The following is a 22,844-nucleotide window of genomic DNA, read 5'->3' as shown; positions in this document are numbered from 1 at the left end:
ATTTTTTGCTTAGCTATTGTTGTAACATTAAACACCACCAACACTGTCAGCCTAGAAATCCAACGGACTGAGTAGGCAATTGAGAAGCAAAGTCCTCTTTCGACAAACAAAAACCAAAATCTATAAGTCACTCATAAATCCCGTCCTGCTATATGGTGCAGAGGCCTAGACGATGTCAACAACGGATGAATCGCCGTTGCGAGTTTTCGAGAGAAAATTTCTGCGAAAGATTTACGGTCCTTTGCGCGTTGGCCACGGCAAATATCGCGTTCGATGAAACAGTGAGTTCAGAGAGTTAAAAGACAGCGGCTACGTCGGCCAGGTCGTGTGGTCCGATTGGGCGAAAACACTCCAGCTTTGAAAGTATTCGACGCAGTCCACCGGGGGATGCAGAGGAAGACCTCCACGAAAAAAACGACATCGGTAATACATTCGCGATCGATACGTTCTTTATGTAGCTCACCAATAGATTGTCCAGGACAGATAAGCTCAGTGAACTTGGCCTTCAATAGGAAGGTAGGATCGCTTATCATAACGACGGTATCCCCACCATTTGTCATCTTTGCGCATAACACGGTGGAAGCGGTCAATTAATTCGCTCAACTGCTAACGTTTTGGTCTGCAAAGTGGGATTTGAGTGTTAGAAAGAATGTATGTAAATTCAATTCTGCTCAAAACTTACCCAACAGCTTGGCGCAAATTGACAATAGCTTGTGCAGCATCCGATACAACTGGTTGTTTAACAGTACGTTTGCCCGCAAACCAGAGTGACATGGCTTGGAACTGGCGACGCCAAATTTGGGCGTAGTATCGTAGGAAACGATCTACCGAACTATAGATATTAAATGGCCTCTGAGAATTCATCGCGAACAGCACATTCACCGTACTATTTCCTCTTCAAAAAGTTGCTGCCACCCTCAAGCACAAAGCTCGGGACTACCGTCTGAAGCAGACAAATGAATCAAACGTTCTACACTAGCTTCTTTGCTGATTCTATAAAAAAAAAATTAAAAATACATTGTAAATCTTTTGAAATAAAGCTTAATTTTAGCTTACCTAGCAATGAGACGTGCACCTTCCACATGGACGTCATTGAATTTAAAATTTTGTCTCGAATTCACGACCAACTAAGTTGTTAACTACATTTGAGAACTTCCCAGCGTATCGCTTTTTCATCTCTTAAATCATAAAATTGGAACAGCACCTGACCCATTGCGCAGTAATATTAACGAGACCATGTTTAGTTATTTCGTACTTTTATTGAAATAAAATCCGAGTCGATCTGTTATTTATCCTCCCAAGGAAAGTTTGCAAACACTCGTACCTTGTACCATGGTCGATATCTTGAGCGTCGTTATTATTATTATTTTCATATTATTATTCTCATACGTTTATATAATTTATACAGCTGCCAGATTAACAAAATAACTAAATAAACTCAAGCAAATTGGCTTGCAAAAACATAAATTTTGCTGTGAATGAGCATATTCTGGACTACACTATCGGCGTGGTTGCATATTTGTTCGTAACATTTCTGTGGTGAACATTTATTAACTTACCACAGTTAAAAAGAGGCATAAATAAAAAACTTAATTTTTCATGTATTTGCTCATAATGTTCTCGCCTTGCCGTGGCGAAGGGGCTTAAGTAAGAATAAAGTGTGCATCCCAAAGGAAACGCACTCTAATCTTACGAACTAAGAGGGACACTTCATAATTTCCCACAATAGTGATATGGATGAATAAACCAAAACATGAACGTAACCAACAAAATAACAACAACTACAACAACAACCATGACGACGACAACAGCGACGACTACGGACATGAATTATAGGAATCCTATCACGGAATCCGAAGAGGACGAATTGCTTGCCTCCAGCCAGGAGACAAGTAAGAGTACTACCGGACGTACCAACCAAAGTACACCGGTAGATACAGCAGACAAACCATCAAATTTAAGGGAGGAGGCGTCCACCTCCAAGGCTGCCATGAGCACCAACCAAAGTGCACTGGCGGCTAAAGGAGACAGCAGAAAGAAACGCAAAAAATCCCAGAATCAGCTGAGGAAAAACCGGTACCAGAGGGCAGTCTTCATACTAGGGAAGATAGCCAAAGACCAGGCAGCCGGTACCTCAATTGATGAGGCTGAAACAAAGCGCCTCAAATTTATTGTAGAGGAATATGAGAGCTACCTGAAAAGGAAGCAATCACAACCTCAAGAAGAGAGCAAACGAGAGAGCACTTCTCAGAAGAGAAGTCGCTCCACCACAGAAGTACCCGGAGCTCAGCCCAAAAAACCGAGGAGGAGTGAGGGTGAACACAGCAGTACAACAACGGCAGGGCATTTCTGCGATGTAGCCAGGGATAGCCTGCAGGTGGCCATAATAGATGGGAAATCCTCCTCTCGGAGCACTATTCAGGAGAGATGGGTGGAGATCGATGTCAGATTGTCGAGTGTGGTGCTAAGCTATGTACTCGACAATCCTGCGGGTCCCCCCCCGGAGTTTGACTCCTCTGAGACCTTCAGGGGCTACAGGGTCATCAAGTGCGCGGACCAGGCCTCGCTAGATTTCCTGATGGGTAGTGTTGCTAAAATTAGCAACGCCTTTGTAGGCCTCCAATTGAGGCTTATACCCGCCAGGGATATTCCAAAGAGGCCTCGGGCTCGCATTTGGTTACCCCCACTAGAGGAGCCAGGCGAAAAACTCCTGAGGTGCATTAAGCTGCAGAACAAATCTATACCTCGTATAGATGAGTGGCAGCTTATATAGGAGGAAAACCCAAACAAAGCAAGCAAGCCAATACTAGTGGCCATTTGTGATGAGTCCATTGAGGCTCTGAAGAAGACTGACAACAAAATCAGCTTCGGAATACGCAAGGCAAGAATAAATATCTTCCAAAGCGACAAAGCGGCTGACGAAGACGACACGGAAGAGGTCGACGACGCCAGCCAGTTGCTAAGGAATGTGGGCATTGAAGAACCCCGAGATGCACAATAACAACAGCATAAGATGCGTACAGATTAACCTGCAGCACTCGAAGAGTGCTACAGCGAATCTGACAACCCTCGTGAACGAGGGGGGCATCGACATCAGCCTAATACAGGAGCCCTGGGTCAATGAAGACTCCATAAAAGGGCTAAACAGCAGCAATTATAACCTGTTTTACACGCGGAACAGAGGTAAACCTAGGGCATGCATTCTTATCAATAAAAGTATAAATGCATTTCTTTGTCCTAATTACAGCACAGCAGATATCACAGTGGTGAAGGTGGAACAGAAGGAAAATCCCTTCTTCTTGGTCTCGGCCTACTTGGCCCATGACGAAGACATACCACCGGCCCCGCTCACCAGGCTAGTAGAGGAGAACAAGAAGGATGATGTCCTAATAGGGTGTGATGCAAATGCAAGGCACACCGTATGGGGTAGCTCCAGTATAAACACCAGAGGTGAGTCACTCTTGCAGTATATTTTGAATAGTAATCTAAGTATTTGCAACAAGGGCGATAAGCCATCTTTTATTTTCCCAAGCTCGGATAGGTTCCCGGGGTGGGAGGAAGTTCTAGACCTCACGCTATCAACAGACACAGACAGTCTCGTTGTGGATAACTGGAGGGTGTCCGATGAGCCTTCCATGTCGGATCACTCCTGGATACTCTTCAGCATCCACGAGTGGTACAGTCCGCCTCTCACATACCGGAACCCTAGAAGAAATGGGGAAAATTTACCAGTATAGCAACAAAATGCCTCGAAAAGGGAGGCAATAAGAGTATCAGAAATCCAGAGGAACTAGCTTCAGAAGTAGAGAAGTTGGAAAAAATCCTAATCACAACTTTTAATAAATCTAACAGTTTTGAAAAAGAGAAAGTCTCTTCCTTGGTGGAACAGTGAACTCAAGAATTTGAGAACATAACTAAGGAAAGCTTTCAATGAGAGTTTTAGAACTAAAATATGGCAGCCATATAAAGACCTTATGAAGGAATACAAAAAAGCAGTCAGGAAAGCTAAAAATGACTCATGGCGAGCTTTCTGCACATCGATTGAAAGTTGCAGAGAAGCCGCTAGGCTGAGTAAAATGCTATCCAAAGACCATATTAATACTGCCTACATTAGGGCGGAGGGAAGTGATTGGACCTCCTCGGCAAAAGAGTCTCTGGAGGTACTAATCAAAACACACTTCCCCGGGAGTCAGCAAACACCTTCAACGAGGGTTCAACCGGAACCACCGGTGAACGCAGCTGACTATCGAAGCCAAATAGTAGACAAAAGAAAAATCAAATATGCCATAAATAGTTTTGCACGATTTAAAGCGGCAGGTCCTGACGGGATTATGCCCATAATGCTGCAGAAACTGGTAGAACCAATGGTTCTAAGGCTTGAAAATATATACAAAGCAAGCATTCAACTATCTTACATCCCAAGAAGTTGGAAAAGGAGTAAAGTTGTGTTTCTTCCGAAACCAGGCAGAAGAACGCACGAAAACGCCAAGGATTTTAGACCTATAAGCCTTACCTCATTTATGCTGAAGGTACTAGAAAGGCTGATAGATATACACGTAAGAACAATAATGGCGGAGAAGTTATCGAAGTCCCAACATGCGTATATAAAGGGCCGATCAACCGAAACCGCCCTTCACGAGGTGATAAGTGTGATTGAAAAATCACTGCACCACAAACAATACACCATGGCTGCTTTTCTAGACATAGAGGGCGCTTTCAATAACATAGAAGTAAATACGATAATTAATTCTCTGGCGCATGGGGGCATAGATGACACTGTGTGCAGATGGATACTATCGATGCTTGAGAATAGGAAGATTATAGCTTCAAACGGCGCTGCAACACAAACAAGTTATGTGAGTAGAGGGACGCCTCAAGGGGGGGTCCTCTCTCCGCTTCTATGGGTTGTAGCGCTGAACGAAATACTCCTCCAATTAAACGGTGGAGGAGTGAAAGCAGTAGCGTATGCAGACGATATAGTGTTGTTGGTATCAGGTATGTTTCCTTCAACAGTCAGCGAGATTATGGAAAGAGCACTTCGTAGGTTAAACCTATGGGCTAAAAGCAATGGTCTAGGAGTTAACCCGAACAAAACAGAACTGATGCTATTCACTAGCAGAACCAAAATACCTCAGTTTCAACTTCCGGTACTAAACGGCACAACACTCACTCTATCCCCAACAGCTAAGTATTTGGGGGTGGAGATTGACGCCAAACTGTCCTGGAAAATAAATATAGAAAAAATAATAAACAAAGCATACATGGCCTACTATACTTGTAAGAAAATTGTCAACAAGAATTGGGGCCTCAAACCAAGTATAATCATGTGGATGTACACGGCGGTCATAAGACCCATACTCACATATGGAGCTCTGGTATGGTGGCCAGCGCTAAACAAACTGTACAACATTAGAAAATTAAATGGAATACAAAGAGCAGCATGTGCGGGTGTTACAGGCGCAATCAGGTCATGTCCGACTGATGCGCTCAATGTGATCCTGCATCAACTACCAATGGACATTTTTATTCAAAAAACAGCAGCTATTGCGGCGATAAGAATAGAAGAATTGGGAGGTTGGAATCAGCAGAACTACGGACATAGTGTAATCCTAAACAAACTCACTATTAATAAATCAGACTACATTCTCCCAAAGCTGGATTTCAATAGACACTTCCAGGTGAGGATACCATCTAGACGAGAATGGAGAAGAGGTTCAATTGCAGAGGAGGGTACCACCTCAGTCTATACCGACGGGTCCAAAATGGACTGCGCAGTGGGCACGGGGGTATTCTCCGCTGATCTGGGCTTATCTCTCTCTACACGTCTACCGAACTCGGCTAGCATCTTCCAAGCAGAAGTACTAGGCATAGAAAAAGCCTGCGAAGTTCTATTAGAAAACCACGGGAATATACATAAAGCAACTATATTTACGGATAGCCAGGCGGCCCTCCTGGCATTGTCTTCACCCATGACAAATTCCAGTATAGTTCACAACTGCAAGAGAGCGCTAAGCTCAATAAAAGACAAGCTCCAGCTAAACTTGATCTGGGTTCCCGGCCACAGGAACATTTTCGGTAACGAAAAAGCAGATGAGTTGGCAAAGGCAGGAGGTTTAATCAATGAATCCGAGGCGGAGCTCATACCGAGCCCGCTAGGATCGATCAAAGGAGAGATCAATAGACAATTTCAACAAATTTGCTAACAACAGGTGGAAAAACATTACAAAATGCGTCATAGCTAAACAATTATGGCCAACATACGACAGGAAAAGAACCAACGACCTATTAAATAGGTCAAGGAAAAGTATATACAGAATAACAGCTACCACAACAGGGCACTGGCCATTTGGGGAACATGCGTCCAAAATGGGTATGCCCTACAACGACATCTGCCGTGGCTGCGGAGTAGCAGGGAACAAGGAAACAATCTTCCACTTTCTCTGCGAATGCCCAGCTCTGGCACAGATCCGACACAAAACATTTGGAATCCACCAAGCACCAAACCTTGAATGGATTTCCACCAAAAGCATATCGGACATAAGTAGTTTCATCGAAACCTCAAAATGGTTTGAGAGAGAAGGTGGAACGTAACAGCAGATACAGGAGGTTCCACGAACAGTGTATCAAAATGGCACATCAGTGCTAATTGAGCCCGATAGGGCTGCACTCCTACCTACCTACCTATTAAAGTTTTATTTATAACCAATATTTTTGGGACAACATTTCCATACATTTTAAGAAAATAACACCATGCAACCATTTTCCGGTTAAAAGACGACCGTCTTGGATTCCAGTAGAAACTCAGCCCAAGACTCTTCTTGACGTTTCTGCATGGGGATACTTTCCTTACTCCTCCTTTTCTTCGTGTTGTTTTATGTTGCTTCTTATTATAATGACAGCTCATCCGTGTGTCCAATATTATTCAGATGTATTGTATGATACATTTCAAAGTGTCTGAATTTATAGGGCGATTCTGTAAGCAGTCTCTACTCACTTTTTGAGACATTTTGAGGTAAAGTCTCAATTTGTCACTAGTTACTATTCACTAAACAGTCTCTAGCGTTAGTTTCAAAATATTTTCTCAAATTTGTTACCTAATAGTTGCCAGGTCACAAAACGAAAAAGAGCTCTTGGCTGTTATTTTGAATATACTGAATAGAGATCATCATAGATATTAATCGATTTTCGTTTTTTTTTTATATATTGTAAGGAACTCAAAGACGAAAAGGTTAAAAATAAATAAATTTTACGTAAATTTTTCAGAAATGAGTATTGTTTCTAGCTCATTTTGGTGTTTAGCTAGGCAATTTGCGTTCCATGGCATAATTTTTAAGAATTTAGTCATAGCTATTTATTTTTTGGTACTGCTTTTTCGAGCTTACCAAGGCTTTTTTCCATCATCATCTTGTTTTGTTATTTTTACAAGATTTGTTGGAGTATGCTAGCATCATTTGAACAAGTGTTCTCTTTTACAACATGCGAATAGGTTAGCTCATTTGCTGTTGAAACCTTATTGGTTGGCGTATTGTGTGTTTTGGGAGGCTTTTGGCGTTTTAATCGTCCGAGCGTTTATGATGTGGGTCGTTTTTCTTTGTACCAGTTATTTTGTCACGAATCTTTTGTAGTGCTTTCGATACTACGCATTCTCTGTAGTTAGCAAGGTGAGCCTCACTACAATTACAACATTTTGGTTGATGGTGATCAGGTTTTTGACACTCTATAATTTTATGCTTTCTCGCACACCTCACACATCTGGCTTGTTGTGAGTATGCCCATATGATTGACACAATTTGCATTGTGGTATAGAGGTGGAGAAACATCGTTGTTCACGGGCATCGATGTTTTCGATGGTTTTGGCGAAAACATCGGTGAAACATCGACATTTTAAATAAAAAAATTAGCAGTTATTTTAGTTTATTTGAACTTTATTTTAATTTGTGATGTTTAAAAATTAAAAGTCAAATTTTCAACAAAAAATATCCATTTTATTAATCACTTATTAAATAGAAAAGAAAACGAAAAACAAAATATAATTGTTTATGATATTCATGTTCCACTTCTTTGGTATATTGTCCTATTCTTAGTTTGTAAATAAAAACTAAAAACAAAAAAATTTAATATCAATGTTTCAATATATACATGGTCCAAAGAAAATAATAGTTCTTTAGGATATTGTGCTATCCCTACTATACTATTGCTTGTTTTACTATCCTTACTTACTTTCCATACTTTACTATCCTTACTTACTATCCCGAACTCTGCTATATATATTTACATATTATTTACATGTTTGTTTTTGTTTAAGAAGAGGAGCTTATCGACAACGGTCGTTGATAGCCGCGTGCGACGCTCACTTATAAGTTGTCCAGCTTTACTGAAAGCTCTTTCAGATTCGCACGAAGATGCGGGAACGCAGAAGTATTTTTTAGCTAACGTTTTAAACGCGTCGCCATCTGTAGTAATCTAAAATATTGTATAATTAATACAATAAATTGGAAAAAATATATTATTGCATAATTTCTTACCTGCCAGTACGCAAGAGGGTCACATTTTTCCGGCTGGTTCTCCTTTCCAAAATCTGTCTCATCAGGATAATGGCATTTGCCCAGGAAGAGTGCACCTTGTTTTGGCTTTTGACTTGTAGAAATGAAAACCAGCTTGGTTCCTGTGTTGGTGATGCTGGCGGATGTAGTGGGTTTGCAGGTAGTTTTGTAAACATTTCATGCTGCACAGTTCTGACACCTTCTTCCGCATTAAAGGGATTACAAAATCCGTGTTTCTTAAGGCGCACAGTGTTGCGAAACCGGAATTTTTTGGAAATCATATTGCCTAAACTGTAATTTTAATTGTATCGATGAGAAACTTTTACAGATTGGTCAGAATGAAATCCCAAACAGAATGAGTGAAAAAAAAATTTACACCGAAAAAAATTGTTGGGTCTAATTTTCAACAAAAGTCAAAAAAAAAGCTGTTCGAAAAATTTACAAAAAAAATTTATTTTAATTCTTCTTTTATTTCTGATAAATGCCCTATGATAAGTTTTTTAAATAAAGTATATAAAGGTGGTCCGAACAAGAATTATAAATGTCAAATTTTCATGATTTTTCGATATTTGTTGAAAAATTCTGAAATTTTATATATTTAAAACCAAATGGTGGCAATAAAAGCTTTAATTTGATACTGGTTTGAAGAGTTATGCTCATTTTTGTGGAGTGCTAGAATAAAAAAAGAAATTTAAAGATACTATTTTATAACACAGGCATATTTTATTGCATTCTACAAAAAAATTACAAATTATCAGTTATCTACCAATAAGTTCATTGCTTCCTCTCAAGGCCGTATCTATGGGGGGGGTGGCAGGGATCAATCCCAATTCGTTGCTCATTTTCGGCAATTCCTCTTTTGGAATTGCCCATCGTGTTCACACACAGCAACTCCATCCCATGTATTTGTTTTTGTAGGCTATGAAGCAAGAGTACTAAAATACTAAGAAGAATGAAGTGCTGAACACAATACGACGACAGACGACAAACGACATCTGTCAAATATTAAAATACGCACGTTCCTATGGACACAGTTATTTTGACGACGACACGACTACAACGACAGTTGTCGTTCTCGCTAACTTCAATATTCTCATACGAGTATATTTGCCAACGACAGTAGAGTTGACAGTAGAATGGAAGATAGAGAGATGAGGAAGAGTGGATGCCACTAATATGTAAAATGTAAAATTATTCACAGCTCTAACAAACTTGACGTTATTTAAAAAAAAAACCATAAAATAGCTCTATTATAGCTCTATTTTACCATTTGTAATAACAATTGATAATTTAAAACAAATTAATTTACCTATTTACTTATTTTTTGCATAAAAAATTTCACTTTGAACAAAATATTAAAATTTCATTGAAGTGCAAGGTATTAGTATGGCCACAACGAAATTGTGTACATGCAAAATGGACAACTGCATTGTCTTGTGTACATGCCGGCCATTGTTATGTTGCTGCATTCTTACGAATGTTCATGTAATAAGATGCACAACGCCATTTTTAGTTCACTGTCGTTCTGTCGTGTTGTGTCGTAAGCATTGTAAACAGCATATGAGAACACAAAGCGATTATTAATTCTTAAAATTTAGTTACTCAAATTTACTAGTTCAAATTATTACCCATATTTCACTGTGAACAAAGCAAAAAATTCATTCATTTTTTTGTAACTTCATGTCGCAAAATAAAATTATTATTATTATTATATACAATATATTTTGTCAACAAATAATTAATATTGAACATAATTTGTTATAGTTATCTTAAAGATACTTATTTACTCCTTTACACGAACTGCGCCGAACTTCTGTCGGGGTACCCGGGTGGCTGAGACGTGTTTTTATTTTCAAATGTAACATTTCTGAAGTTAAAAAAAAATGTAAACTGCGTTTAATGCACAATTCGCTAAATAATCGGTTAAATCATGGGGATCCAAGAGGATTTTAGCCTATCTTTTTTGAAAAAATATTATTCAATGAAATACACCCGGGTGGCAACAAGAGGGTTAAAATGATCCCAAGCTGTAGAAACATCACGCCTCCTCTTCTTTTGAACCTCATCGGGCTTTGGCTGTTCGCTTGCTGTTCCTATAAGAAATAAACTGAATTAATGCCTATTCAATGCAAAAGCAAAAATGCATGCGAATGTGCATGTGCTTTTCTGAAGATAAATTCGGATATTTAGGACTTACTTTTCATAAACCTGTCCATGTTAGGTACCACCACACTCTCGCCAACACCACCAACATAACAATATTCTGTTAATAATTTATAATGAGATTAAATGATATATATAAGTACATATGTACCAGTGATGGTACATAATTTTTTGGAAAATTCCCACTTTTCCCTACGCTGTTTAAAATTTTTTCCCACCAAATTCCCTACAAGTTTTACCAATCCTTTCTTACAATATTAAAAGAAAACAAAAAAGTTTGACCTTAAAGTACAAAAGGTTAGACATTTGGAACATTTATTATAATATTAAATATGTATAATACATAAAAATATAATATGTGCACCATTGCCTTGTATGTGTACACATACATATATATATATATACAAATAAATAAAGAAAAACATTCATTTCATTTAAATACATTTCATGTTTTAAATTAGACTAGCATAGGTACAACAAGAATGATCCAATCAAATGGATGGTTAACTAAGGCGACATTAATTTATTTGGTTAAAAAAACTAAACAAACAAAAAACACGTAAACATATACTTTAAGCATGATGTAACCACAGTGTAAAAAAAAATATTAATGATGGTCGTAGAGTTCAGACGCTGTCATTTTTTTTAGATGCGATTCCTTGCACTGAAAAATGCAACAATTTAGATTTTCGTCTTGCAAAAAAGAGCGGATTATGCAAATCGAAGTTAAATTTGCATGGCTTAACTTATTTCTTTTTTTCGTACGAACATCTGTAACTATAGAAAAAATTCTTTCGAAATCTGCATTGGCATGTGGTAAGGTTAAAACAAACTTGGCTAATTTTGATATAGTAGGAAAAAGAAAATTGTCATTAAAGTTTTTCATTTTAGTGATATTGCTCCAAAACTCTTCAGTGCCCATCTGAATAACTTACTGCCCAAATGTGCACAGAAAAGTTCTAACCACTTTAACGATTGTTTAATAAAAACACACGGGTTAAAATGTACAATAATTTAATATTTATTTTTTGCATAAATTTATATTTTACAAAGTTCGTTATTGTAAATCTCGACGGCATAGGCGGTGAGACTTCACTTCCGAGAAGGATTTGCCGATGCTGGTGATCGAGAACACGGATAATCGCGTTAGAGGCACAAGATGTTGACGCGGCGCAGTGGTAGCGAATTGGACCGGGTGATGACGACGGAGCGCAGTGTCAGCGAATGTGTATATATCGAATGAAGTCTCCTTTTTTTGTTGTCTATCCTGTTTGTTTAGTGGGCAATAGCACAGGCGTGGTGAGTTGCGCTGAAGTGTCATCCTGTGGTGAATTGCGCTGTGGCATTAGGATGCGACAGTTTTCCCGTGAAGAGGGTGTGAATGCTTAACTCATTTAAACACCATCTTTAAAAGATTATCTTTTTCATCGCTCTTAAAATTAAACTCAAAAGTTCTCCACTCTTGTAGAAGAGCCTAAGTATCTGCATTAAATCTGCTGCAAATATTTTTAAATGTGAAATCATTTTTGTTTCCTTTTACACCCATTGCATTTTCCGGACTTAAAAACTCCATTTCTGTAAACATACCTGTTCCAAGGGGCAATCTTCGCTGTATTTCTTTTAAAGCAATAATGTAAAACTGCAGGCAATCCATTCTTATTTTGTTTGCAGCAGCCTTCGGAATAGTTGTTAAGAGATTGTTGCACTCATGCCCAAAAAAAACTCAATCGAAGAAGTTTTAGTAGAGAAATATGCGGTTAAGTTCCGACTTTTTGATGAAATTTTGACCTAGACTCAAAAATAATTTTTCTGATTCCCGTTGAAGAACATGTATTAGTGGCACTTTGGACTGAAAAAGTGCATTTAGAGTATTAAAATAGTTGAGGACATATTTAAAAAAAAGTAAATAAGCTCTGAAAAATCTCAAGCTTTTTTGAGATATGAAAAGTTTTTATAACTGGGATGCGCGATTAAAAGATTCTGTTTCTAGTGGTAATATAAGTATATGTTACAAAAAGAGGTAAGTACTTATCTTTCGTTAAACATCGTACTAGCTTATGTTAAGATAAGTATTAAGGTAATTAATAGATTAATATTAAGAGTGCAGCATTAAGGTAAGTAATTTACGTAATAGAATTTCATAATTTAATTTTTATAATTCAATATTCTTAATTTTAGGTTTAAATATATATATATATTGTCGCTTGACGCAGCACCGGCCACCTTGACAGGATCAGATTCCTTCAATATCCAGTGGAAGCACGGCCAGTTTGTGTATGGGACGCTTAATTGTGCCCGTCTTGGTTGCTATGTCTGCGACTCGCATCTTGCCGTCTTGCCCTTCGACGGTTGCGACGATGCGCCCTAGTACCCACTGCTGCGGCGGCACGTTGTCCTCGTGGACGAGAACTAGGTCGTTGAGCTGCATATTGCGTTTGGGTTGCAGCCACTTGTTGCGCTCCTGAAGGCCCGTCAGGTACACATACTTTGGACCACTGTCGCCAGAACTGGGTCCACTGGCACCTTCTCTGGGGGTAATGCCCGCAGGGAGCATCCTATTAGAAGATGCGCTGGTGTTAACGCCTCGCCGTCGTTGGGATCTTGGCTCAGAGGTACTAGGGGGCGAGAGTTGAGGATGGCCTCCACTTCGGCCAACACTGTTGCTAACTCCTCTGCTCTGAGTAATGCGTTGCCGGTTACTCGAACGATGTGGTGTTTGGCGGACTTCACCGCGGCTTCCCATAATCCGCCGAAGTGCGGCGCCCGCGGTGGTATAAAGATGAAGCTGCACCCTTCGTCTGTTGCGAAACTCTTCAGGTCTGGGCCCATTGCTAGAAACGCCTCCTTCAATTCGCGCAGCTTGCGATCGGCGCCGACGAAATTGGTGGCGTTGTCGCTGAATCTCTTCGTCGGCATTCCTCGGCGTCCAATGAACCTTTTTAGGGCGAGAATAAATGAATTAGAAGATAGGTCCGAAACTAATTCTAAATGTACTGCTTTGGAAGTAAAGCAAACGGGTGGTCGACCGCGTATTTTTAACGTTGTGTATATCGGACCACAAAAATCTACGCCACATATAAGAAAGGGCCGTAGTGCTCGAAGTCTTTCGACTGGCAAATTTCCCATTATTTAGTTTTGCAACTTCGGCTTGTAATGGAAACAATGTATACAGTTTCTTACGGTTCTACTGCAAGCTTCTCGGGCATTAATTAGCCATATGGGTTCTCGAAGAAGCGCAACCAACGCTTTAGCCCCAGCGTGGTGATTTCGAAAATGCAGGAATCGTAAATACGTTATAACGAAGTGCGAACCTTTATTTAATAAAAGCGGAAATTTGGCATCGTATGGGAGAGGTGCATTTAATTTGCTCATGCAAAAATGGGTTGAGTTTTTGCAAGTATGCGGGTAGCGTGGTACCTTTATGCAATTTTTGAATAACATCAGAAAATTCTGAATGTTGGACCACCTGTGCAATTTTTAGAAAACTCAAGTTTAGCTCTTCTGAAGTCAGATCTTGTACCCTGGAGGATTTTGGTGGTCGCCTGATCCATCGTAATATATATGCGATCACACGAAGAAATATTTTATGAGAAGAGAATTTTTCAATGAGGTAATGTAAATGTAGTTTTCTTCTTCTCTAATGCTTCGTCTTCTGGTGAGAGTGGAAGTGGTTATTAATTGGCCATAATGCAGGATCTTCTAGGAGGAACTGTGGACCGCCAAACCATATTGAATTATTCAATTCGTCCACATTACAACCCCGAGACACTTGATCCGCAGGATTTTGTTTCGTTGGCACATGTCGCCAATGTACTTTGTCAACTCTTGGATTTCGGACACTCTGTTTGCGGCGAAGGTTTGTAGTGAAGATGGATGTGTTTTAATCCAATGTAAAACGATTTCAGAGTCTGTCCAAAATGTAATATTTTCGAAATGTCGACTCAACATAGGCGCTACTCTTGACCATAATTTCGAAAGAAGATGTGCTGCCGAGAGCTCAAGACGCGGAAGAGATTTGGTCTTCAGCGGAGCCACTCTAGACTTTGCAGTAAGCAGCATGCATTTAATACCACTAGCAGATTGGCTTCGTATGTATATGCAGCATCCGTACGCCCTTATTGAGGCGTCGGAGAAGCCATGTATTTGGCAGATGGCACTCGACTCAACGTTTACGTAACGAGAAATGCTTATCGATGAGAGCTGCATTAGGTTGGCTTTAAAGTTCTGCTAGCTAGTGTCAAGGCGCAATGGAATCGACTCATCCCAATCTAGTTTTTAGATCCAAAGCTCTTGCAATAAGATTTTTGCTTTGGTAACTAGTGGGGCTAGTAATCCAAGAGGATCAAAAAGGCGAGCAGAAACTGACAATATGTTTCGTTTAGTGGCTCGCAGATCATTAAAATTGTCATCTAAAACAAATCGAAACAAATCCTCTTTCGGCAACCAATGGATTCCTAACGTTTTTGTGGAACTTTTGTCATTGAAGCTTAATGACTTTTCAGTGCAATCACTGTCGAAAAATTTAAGGTGGTTCGAAAACCACTTCGTTAAGGTGAATCCTGTCGAGTTTAATATTTTAATTACCTCACTTCTCAAAAGATCTAGAGACTCAAAATTTTCGGACCCTGTTAATAAATCATCAACATAAAAGTCTCGTTTGATGGCTAATGAACCGAGTGGGTATTTCATTGTATTGGCATCACTGAGCATTTGCAAACACCGTGTTGCGAGAAATGGAGCAGGCGCAGTGCCGTATGTTACGGTGTTAAGACGAAAAATTTAAATTTGCTCAGAAGGATGCTCTCTCCACACAATAAGCTGACAATTTCTGTCTTCTTCATGCATAATTATTTGACGGTACATTTTAGTAATGTCCGCTGTTAGTGCATACTTATGTAATCGAAAACGAAGAAGAGTTGAGTATAACTCTTCTTGGATGGTTGGACCTACCATCAAAAGTTCATTCAACGCTATTTGAGTTGAAGATCGACTAAAAGCATCAAAGACAACACGTAATTTGGTTGTTGTGCTCTCGGGCCTTAAAACGCCTTGATGCGGAATGAAGTAGTGTGGCTCACTCGGGATCTTATTGTTCGTTGGGCTCATGTGACCCAATGCTCTATATTCATTCATAAAGTCCAGATACATTTTACGAAGTTCTGGATCATTTAATGTCCTTCTCTCCAGGACCTGAAACCGCCGAACTGCGGTTTCATATGAATGACCGAGTAACTTACGGTCAGCTTTAAAAGGCATTCTGACTTGAAGCCGTCCTGAAGGCAATACTTGAGTTGTATTTACGAAAAATTTTTCACACTCTTGTTGCTCTTGTGTGAATTTATGTCATTCGATTCTGACGGTAATTCTTCTAGAGCCCAACATTTTTGGACTACTGAATCTATTGACGTGAAGTCTTCTTCAGCTTGGCATAAGGAGGAGAACTTAGATTGCTAACGTATTTGCCAGATACAATCCATCCTAAAAGGGTTTTCTGAAGTGTTGGTTGGTTAGGACCATTTTTAATTTGACCAACAGCTAAAAGATCGAAAAATGTTTCAGCACCCAATAGGATATCCACTTTTTTAGATTTGTGGAATTCTGGATCCGCCAATTCTATATTGTGCGGAATTTTCCAGCCACTAACATTGATGTTATGGTCTGGATGATTTGCCGAAATGCATCGCATTACCCAGAATTCCGCCGAAAATTCAAAATTATTTAACCGCGACTTGACAAACGCGTTTAGTTTTGACCCCACTTTTGTATTGGAATTGCCAATTCCAATTACGCTTAATGTTTTGTGCTGACGTCGAATCCACAACTTCTGTGCTAAGTCCTCCGTCATAAAGTTGACCTGAGAGCCTGAGTCCAGCAACGCTCTCGCAGGCAGGTAATCACCACAGCTGGTCCTCACTAAAATTACTGCTGTTGCCAACATTACCCGATCCGTCATACTGGCTGTATGCATGGCATGTGTGGTTGATGGTTGCGGATGAGGTACATCGGGGAAGGACAATGGATACTGGTGCAACAGCGAGTGCGGCAATGATCCGCTCTGCATTTGGAAACGGTATGTCCCTTACGCAAGCAATTTATGCATAAGGGTACCGATTTGACGAACTCGAACCTCTGCTGCACCGGAAGCGCCTTGAAAGTGGGGCAGGCAGTCAAATGGTGGTCCTTGGATTTGCACTGTTGGCAAAGACGCTGCCTCGTATTTGCAGCAACTAGCGCCGATTTGGTTCTGTCCATATGTTGGTGTTTCCCATGACTCGCACTGCTTGTTGGTATGGGCTTCATCCTAGAGTGTGATGCTCCTTCCGCTGATAGCTGCTGGTATCGTCGATTAAGGGTGGCTTCACAGTCCTTCCACAGTAGCAGTTTGTCATAGTTCAGCGCTTCTTCCCATTTCGATCGGGTGGCTGGGTCAACCTTTGTTATTACAATGTGTATAATTATAGCGTTTGTAATCTGTTTCTCATCGCCCAGCGATAGCAACGAGTCATACACCGCTGACACTTCGTCAATCATTGAACGCAGGGAAGGCGCAGAAGGCTTTGGGATTGTTAACAGCTCAAAAAGTTTAGATATTGTATTGAAAAATATCAAACATTTATTATCATAAACTTTTTTGAGACTTGCCAACGCTTTCGGATAATTTTCATCCGAAATCTGGAACGCTTTAACTGTTCCCAGAGCCTCTCCAGATAGACAATTTACCAAATGGTTAAACTTTTCTATATCTGGGATATTTGCATCGTTATGAACCAAGCTCTCGAACAAACTCATAAAATTTTTGAACTCTGAATATTCTCCCTTGATTTTCGGCAAATTCATTTTAGGGAGTCTTGAGCTGTGAGAAGCTACAAAAGATGCTTCGGCAAGTGAAGTTTTATTTTTCGCTAAAATTGACTTCATTATGGACTTCGTTTCAACGATTATGTCCTCTAACTCCCCTCGGGCCATGTCGTCCTCATCAATTTCTTCAATCTTTGATTGGCATTTCATTAATTTCTCACTATGTGAATTTAATATATCTAAACGACATTCCAATTCTATTGGATCTAAAGACATAGTCTTTTCGAGAAGGCCCGTTTTAATGCGCAAAATACTGCTTTTCGCAACCTTTCTTTGACGTCTTAACGATTTTAAGTCCGTCAACTCCTTACTTGGAGACAGGTTTGTGAGAGTTGGCTTTGGCTTGCTCAATTTGCGTTGGTTAAATTAAATTTCCGAAAAAAAGATTATAAACGTTGGCAACAGATATATTGAGAATCGATAACGAAAACGAAAAAATATATGTCGATTCCCAAATATACAAAAGCCAAACCAATAGGTTGGCAACAAATATATTTGGAATCGGTTACGAAAACGAGAAAAAGAAAATAATATCGATTCCCAAGTATACGACAGCCAAACCAATAAATGCGCAAAATGAGCAATAGCACAAAAAAAGTAATTTAATCGGAAAATATCCGAACGAAAATCGACAAAAATTGCGAAAAAACGACCGATAATTGCAAACGGATAGAAAAAATTGCGAAAAATATAACAATTTAGTTTTTCAATTAAGAATTTTTCACCTTTATTTCAAATAAAGGGCTACCGCAAAATCCCAAAATCCCTTATTCACTTGCGTACGCATATATGTACATATGTACGAGCGTATGCTTAATATAAAGGGTGATTTTTTAAGAGCTTGATAACTTTTTTTAAAAAAAAAACGCATAAAATTTGCAAAATCTCATCGGTTCTTTATTTGAAACGTTAGATTGGTTCATGACATTTACTTTTTGAAGATAATTTCATTTAAATGTTGACCGCGGCTGCGTCTTAGGTGGTCCATTCGGAAAGTCCAATTTTGGGCAACTTTTTCGAGCATTTCGGCCGGAATAGCCCGAATTTCTTCGGAAATGTTGTCTTCCAAAGCTGGAATAGTTGCTGGCTTATTTCTGTAGACTTTAGACTTGACGTAGCCCCACAAAAAATAGTCTAAAGGCGTTAAATCGCATGATCTTGGTGGCCAACTTACGGGTCCATTTCTTGAGATGAATTGTTGTCCGAAGTTTTCCCTCAAAATGGCCATAGAATCGCGAGCTGTGTGGCATGTAGCGCCATCTTGTTGAAACCACATGTCAACCAAGTTCAGTTCTTCCATTTTTGGCAACAAAAAGTTTGTTAGCATCGAACGATAGCGATCGCCATTCACCGTAACGTTGCGTCCAACAGCATCTTTGAAAAAATACGGTCCAATGATTCCACCAGCGTACAAACCACACCAAACAGTGCATTTTTCGGGATGCATGGGCAGTTCTTGAACGGCTTCTGGTTGCTCTTCACCCCAAATGCGGCAATTTTGCTTATTTACGTAGCCATTCAACCAGAAATGAGCCTCATCGCTGAACAAAACACGCGCGCGAAACACATTTCGAACCGAACACTGATTTTGGTAATAAAATTCAATGATTTGCAAGCGTTGCTCGTTAGTAAGTCTATTCATGATGAAATGTCAAAGCATACTGAGCATCTTTCTCTTTGACACCATGTCTGAAATCCCACGTGATCTGTCAAATACTAATGCATGAAAATCCTAACCTCAAAAAAATCACCCGTTACATATTTAATAATGTATGTATATGTTTATTTATATACGTTATTATAGATATATGTATATATATATATATATATATATATATATATATGTATTTAAATGAACGTCAATATAATTGAATGTGAAAAAGGGAGAACCAAAAACTGAAAGTGTGCACTTGTTTTTTATTTTAATTTTATTTGTATGTGTTTTCGTTTTATTTTTTGCTTGCACTGCTTTCAGTAATTCGCACTCGTTACCTGGTGCGTCGGCTGTTTGCCGGCGCTTACGTCCCTTTGGCACAGGATGCAGCAGCAGCTCATTCCCACGACGGCAGTGGATTGATGGCAGCACCGTTGATGACAGCGGCGTTGATGGCAGCAGTGTTGATGGCAGCAGCGTTGATGGCAGCAGAGATTTCAGCAGTGGCGGTATGGCAACAACGGGTGCTTATACCGGCACTTTGCTTTTACCGGTTTTTGTAACGCGACACTTGAAACAGTTTTTTTTTTTTACGGGGTTTTCCACCGGCTTTTTGAAACTGTTTTTTTTTTAACGTTTAAGGACGGTCCTCTCGTTAATCACCAAGTTAAACACTTTGGTACGTTTTTATTCGAATTCACTGTACCTTTTGTACCCAATTTCTTGTGCGCCTTTTCACACCTTTTATTTATTTCACTTATTGTCACTTTGAGCACTTGAACATATGCACCTCTTGTTTTTTTTTTTTGTTTTTGTTTTTTTGTAGGTTTAGGAAAGCAGAGTTGGTAAGTATTTTAATTTTACACTTTAGAACTCTTCCTTTATTATATTTTTATTCCTTTTCTTCTTTTTCTTTGCTGTTTAGATATAACTGCACCACACTATGTATTACTGTATTAACTTCTTGTTCACTTTTGGTTGTTTCGTATTTGTTAATGTTTACTGCATTTTTGGCACTTCACTTTTGCACATATATGTACATATGTATTTTTATCAATTTTTTTTTTTATAATTTGTCTTATGTTTCTTTTATGTGTTTAATTTTCATTTGTTTTCACTTCACAAGACCGAAAACCGAAAAAGTATTGACCAGGCAATTGGTACCGAAAATAATACCGGACACAAGTATGTTTTGTTGTTTTTTTTTTTTTTTAATTTTATATTTTATTTTTAATTTTTAATTTTTACATACACGCACAAGTCCCTGCTCGGGCGCCATGAAAAATCTCAAGCTTTTTTGAGATATGAAAAAAGTTATTATAACTGGGATGGTGCGATTATAAGATTAAATATTACCAATTGCCTGTTTCGAAAGGTAAAGATCAGCCGACAAATTAAAATGCGTGCTTACCGTTTCACGTTCAAAATACAAGAGGGCATTATATTTCATTTTGTGTAAATTGTTGCCCTTAATGTGGACACAACAGTTTTAACCACCCCAACATAAATCATTTAATGCAATTTAAGGAGTTTACAATCATTTATTGTACTTAAATTTATAAAAAACAACAAATTATATTTAAATTTAATTATTTTAACTTATTATATTTTAACGACGAAAGTACATATGTAGGTAGGTGTACCGAGACCACTGGGAGATCGCAGGAGGGATTTTCGTATGATCGAACGTAGTATGTATAAACGAAAGGTAGCGAAAATTGCGACGTGCGGGATGGGTGTCGGAAAACGAATGTGTGTTCTGTAAATTTGTCCATCCTTTTTGTTGATGAAGTTGATGTATAGGTGTGGGGAGTTGTGTTGGTGTTGTGCTATGCGCTGATGTTTGAGTGTGGTGTCATCGGATGTGGTGTACTGCGCAGTGTTCCCTTAGAGTGCGCCAGTTTTTCCCAGGTTGAGTGAGGGGGGAGGCTTAACTCATTTAAACACATTTTATGCAATCGCTTAGCCTAAATCTTAAACTAACGGCTTAATCTAGTGGTAATATAAGTATATGTTACAAAAAGGGGTAAGCACTTACCTTTCGTTAAACATCGTACTAGCTTATGTTAAGATAAGTATTAAGGTAAGTAATAGATTAATATTAAGAGTGCATCATTAAGGTAAGTAATTTACGTAATAGAATTTCATAATTTAATTTTTATAATTCAATATTCTTAATTTTAAGTTTAAATATATATATATATCACCCTAATATATATATTGTCGCTTGACACAACAAGCTCTATTACACTCGTTATTGAGTTCAAACGAAATAATTTCTGTAGATTTCAACTTATCTTGCGCGACAGCTTGCTTAAAAAATTCTAAAAGCACTTCCCAGTTTTCTAAAAGACTTTCGACGCACCTATGATGTGACAGCCATCTAGTTGCACACATCCTTAGGATTTTTTTCTTCCTCCCACCTAACATTTCCTGCACAGCTTCCAATTGCGCACATCTCTTGGAACTTCCAGAGACATACGAACCGATTTGCGGCAAAAGATCTTCGGGTGCTCTTGGCAGGGCTAAGCAAGCTTTACTTGCAATAATTGCGGCCGAATGGCAAATACATTTTACAACGACCACGTTTGGAATGTCATTAATCAACCTGGAAGCGAATGAATTGCATTTCCCGACCGTAACATTTGCGCCGTCGCTGCACATGCCTTAAAAATACAAGGAATAAAAAAAGACTTTAAAATTTATGTTTATACATACATATTCATATATGTGAAGAATATATGTACATATGACCATTTTATTTTATTTACCAATTATGTTATTAAATGGAATTCCTAAGGATAAAATTAATTCCTTAAAAGTCTTGTACAGAGCATCTGCAGTGCAATCAGCTCCTATTGGTAGTAGATCCAACAACTTTACCACAACTCGTCCCTTTTCTTCGTCGTAAAACCTGGCCAGGATGCACATATGTTAATTGAGGCCGATATCTGTGCTCTCGTCGATCATTACGGAAAACGGGTTTACTTTTAACTTTTTTACCAAGTTGTCCTTTTCTTCTTTTGCTATTACATTTTTTATTATGCTGGTGCACTTTTTCCTCCCAAGATCAACATTTTTTATAATTTCAGAATCCGGCACTATTTCTTTCAAAAGTGGGATTAGGTGATCTACCACTGTCAAAGCGACATTGTGTTCAGCGAAAAACATGCTGAGTATTATTTCAAATTTTTTTTTATCTATATCCCCTTCTGCATTTACGTTTCTCTTAAAAAAAGTATTCAATTTGCTCGTTTTGCTTATGGCTTTTACATTTTTCTGGTGTCCTTTTATTTCTGCGTGTTTCAATAAATCAGACTTGCCGCAATTTAAAATTTTGTTGCAGGCAGCGCATTTGCATTTAAACGACTCACCTGCGAAAGCTTGTAACCAACCCTTGAATCTTTCGTCTCCTAGCCACTTATTTGTAAACTTTTGTTTACGATATTTGCGGCTCTTTGCAATACTCTCGTCCGATTCTGTTGAAGAACTCATTTCTGTAAAAATGGTTTTTGTCAATAAAAGCAAAAGCTTTTAAATTTACTTCAGACTTACCTCACAAAAAGTCAGCAATCACAGTCTCTGACCATCTCTCGCGCTGAACAGATATCTTTTGTTTTTGTTTT

The 22,844-nt window shown here is 38.9% G+C and overlaps 1 protein-coding gene across 1 annotated transcript; it reads right to left on the bottom strand.

Moving 5' to 3' along the window:
- Window positions 1-917: 917 nt before the first annotated feature.
- Window positions 918-22,389, bottom strand: LOC125777735 (uncharacterized). The gene is made up of 3 exons (XM_049453110.1): window positions 22,164-22,389; window positions 21,584-21,884; window positions 918-993 (listed from the first exon to the last, which is right to left on the bottom strand). The coding sequence occupies exons 1-3, from the start codon at window positions 22,387-22,389 to the stop codon at window positions 918-920; spliced, it is 603 nt and encodes a 200-aa protein (XP_049309067.1).
- Between the last annotated feature and the right edge of the window lie 455 nt (window positions 22,390-22,844).

The sequence above is a fragment of the Bactrocera dorsalis genome, chromosome 1 (genome assembly GCF_023373825.1).
Source record: "Bactrocera dorsalis isolate Fly_Bdor chromosome 1, ASM2337382v1, whole genome shotgun sequence".
In the NCBI taxonomy this organism is placed as follows: domain Eukaryota; kingdom Metazoa; phylum Arthropoda; class Insecta; order Diptera; family Tephritidae; genus Bactrocera; species Bactrocera dorsalis.
Note: the sequence above shows the minus strand (reverse complement) of the source record. Positions and strands in the feature narration are given on the sequence as shown.